We start from the raw sequence: 1,341 nt of genomic DNA, 5'->3' as shown, positions 1-1,341 counted from the left end.
GAAGGGGGAAGGGGTGGGGAGGGGAGGGGAAGCTAATACATACCCCCCTCCCCCTCTCTCCCCCCCCCCCTTCCCCCCCCTTCACCTCGCATGCGTTGTATCATACCTATGCAACCGTAGTCGGCTTGAGAGTGGACTGTTCATTCACCGCCTCTGCCGCTAAGGCCAAGCCGAGGCAAAGCCGACCCGAGTCGCAACCACCTTTGGTACGCCGGGACGGCTGACGATGGCTGGCACCGATGAGGTCATGCACATGCACACACACGCCCATACACAAGCTCATGCACATGCGCATGCATGCTTTTCTACTCTACACGGGGGGCCATGGCTGTATATTGCCTGGATCACGGGCCAGTGGCCGGGGAGGGAGCCCCGGATGGCTGGACGTCGTCTGCAATCGGACAAGAAGTGAGTGGGGATACGGGTGTATAGGTAAGAGGGTGGCGAGAAGGACAGAGATGAAGGAAAGCACGTACCGGCAAGGACAACCCAGACATGGCCGTCATCTTCCAGTGTCTCTGCCACAATGGCGGCCGGATCGAGGCGAACACCGTCCTCGAGCCGGACTCCGACAGGCTGACCCAGCTCCTCACCGTAGCTGGCGTCAAAGCGACAGACACCGACACGGGCAAGCCAGATGACAGCCTGAATGCCATCCCCACACTGGACAGCGATGGTCTTCTCCCGGACATGGACCTGTGTGCGATGGATGTGAGTGCCCTTCGCGCACCCAGTCCGGGTAGCCAACCTCCCCCCCCCCCCCCCCACCCCCCACCCTACACCCATGTCCATCACAACCCCTCCCCCCTCCCCCACCCCACCCCCCCACCCTCCTCCCCCACCACTGACCCCGTACGTTGATCCGCATACCCCCACCTCCCTCTACCAGAAGTCCGAGTGAGGTACCCCTCCGCACCCCTTTGCACTCCTCCCCGTCACCACCACCACCACGACCACCACCACATGGACTGGGACTGGGACGCCGCTATTCTGGAGGTCACGGCCGTGGCCGCAGCTTCACCACAAGACGAAGGAAGCCAGCAGGGTGGGGCAGGCCCGCCGACCCGCATGCTGCTGGCTTTGCAGGAGCGGTTCGAGGCCCAGGCTCAGGCGAGTGCACGGCGCGAGGCCGAGCTGATGGCCGAGGTCCGAGGAGCAAAGGCAGAGGCTGCCCTCCTGCGCGACGAGACCGAGCGCCTCCGAGCCGAGCTCGCCCGCGCAGAGTCACTCAATGGACAGCTCATCACGTCGCTGCGGCAGGCGGTCCAATCGCGCGACGCGCGGGCGCTGCGGGCATCGCCGCACGCACCGGGCGCCCCGCCGGTCAGCAGCAGCGATGCC

At 65.2% G+C, this 1,341-nt stretch overlaps 3 protein-coding genes across 3 annotated transcripts in view; 1 reads left to right on the top strand and 2 right to left on the bottom strand.

Moving 5' to 3' along the window:
* The window catches only part of AMSG_05599, a gene marked incomplete at its 3' end in the record, with an annotated part of 3,466 nt that extends 3,335 nt beyond the window's left edge, over nucleotides 1–131 (bottom strand). Inside the window, exon 1 of the mRNA XM_013902219.1 lies at nucleotides 107–131. The remainder of the gene's footprint in view (nucleotides 1–106) is intronic.
* A 213-nt stretch (nucleotides 132–344) lies between these two features.
* Nucleotides 345–868, bottom strand: AMSG_05598 (uncharacterized protein; the record flags this gene model as incomplete). The annotated part of the gene is made up of 3 exons (XM_013902217.1): nucleotides 345–391; nucleotides 477–696; nucleotides 857–868. 3 exons carry the CDS (start codon nucleotides 866–868, stop codon nucleotides 345–347), a joined length of 279 nt encoding a protein of 92 aa, XP_013757671.1.
* A 95-nt stretch (nucleotides 869–963) lies between these two features.
* AMSG_05597 (uncharacterized protein) overlaps nucleotides 964–1,341 on the top strand; it is a gene marked incomplete at both ends in the record, with an annotated part of 776 nt that continues 398 nt past the window's right edge. Inside the window, one exon of the mRNA XM_013902216.1 lies at nucleotides 964–1,323. Coding sequence (XP_013757670.1) covers nucleotides 964–1,323 — 360 coding nt within the window. The remainder of the gene's footprint in view (nucleotides 1,324–1,341) is intronic.

Source organism: Thecamonas trahens, assembly GCF_000142905.1.
Source record: "Thecamonas trahens ATCC 50062 unplaced genomic scaffold supercont1.24, whole genome shotgun sequence".
Taxonomy (NCBI): Eukaryota; order Apusomonadida; family Apusomonadidae; genus Thecamonas; species Thecamonas trahens.
This window is presented reverse-complemented; position numbering and strand designations above follow the sequence as displayed.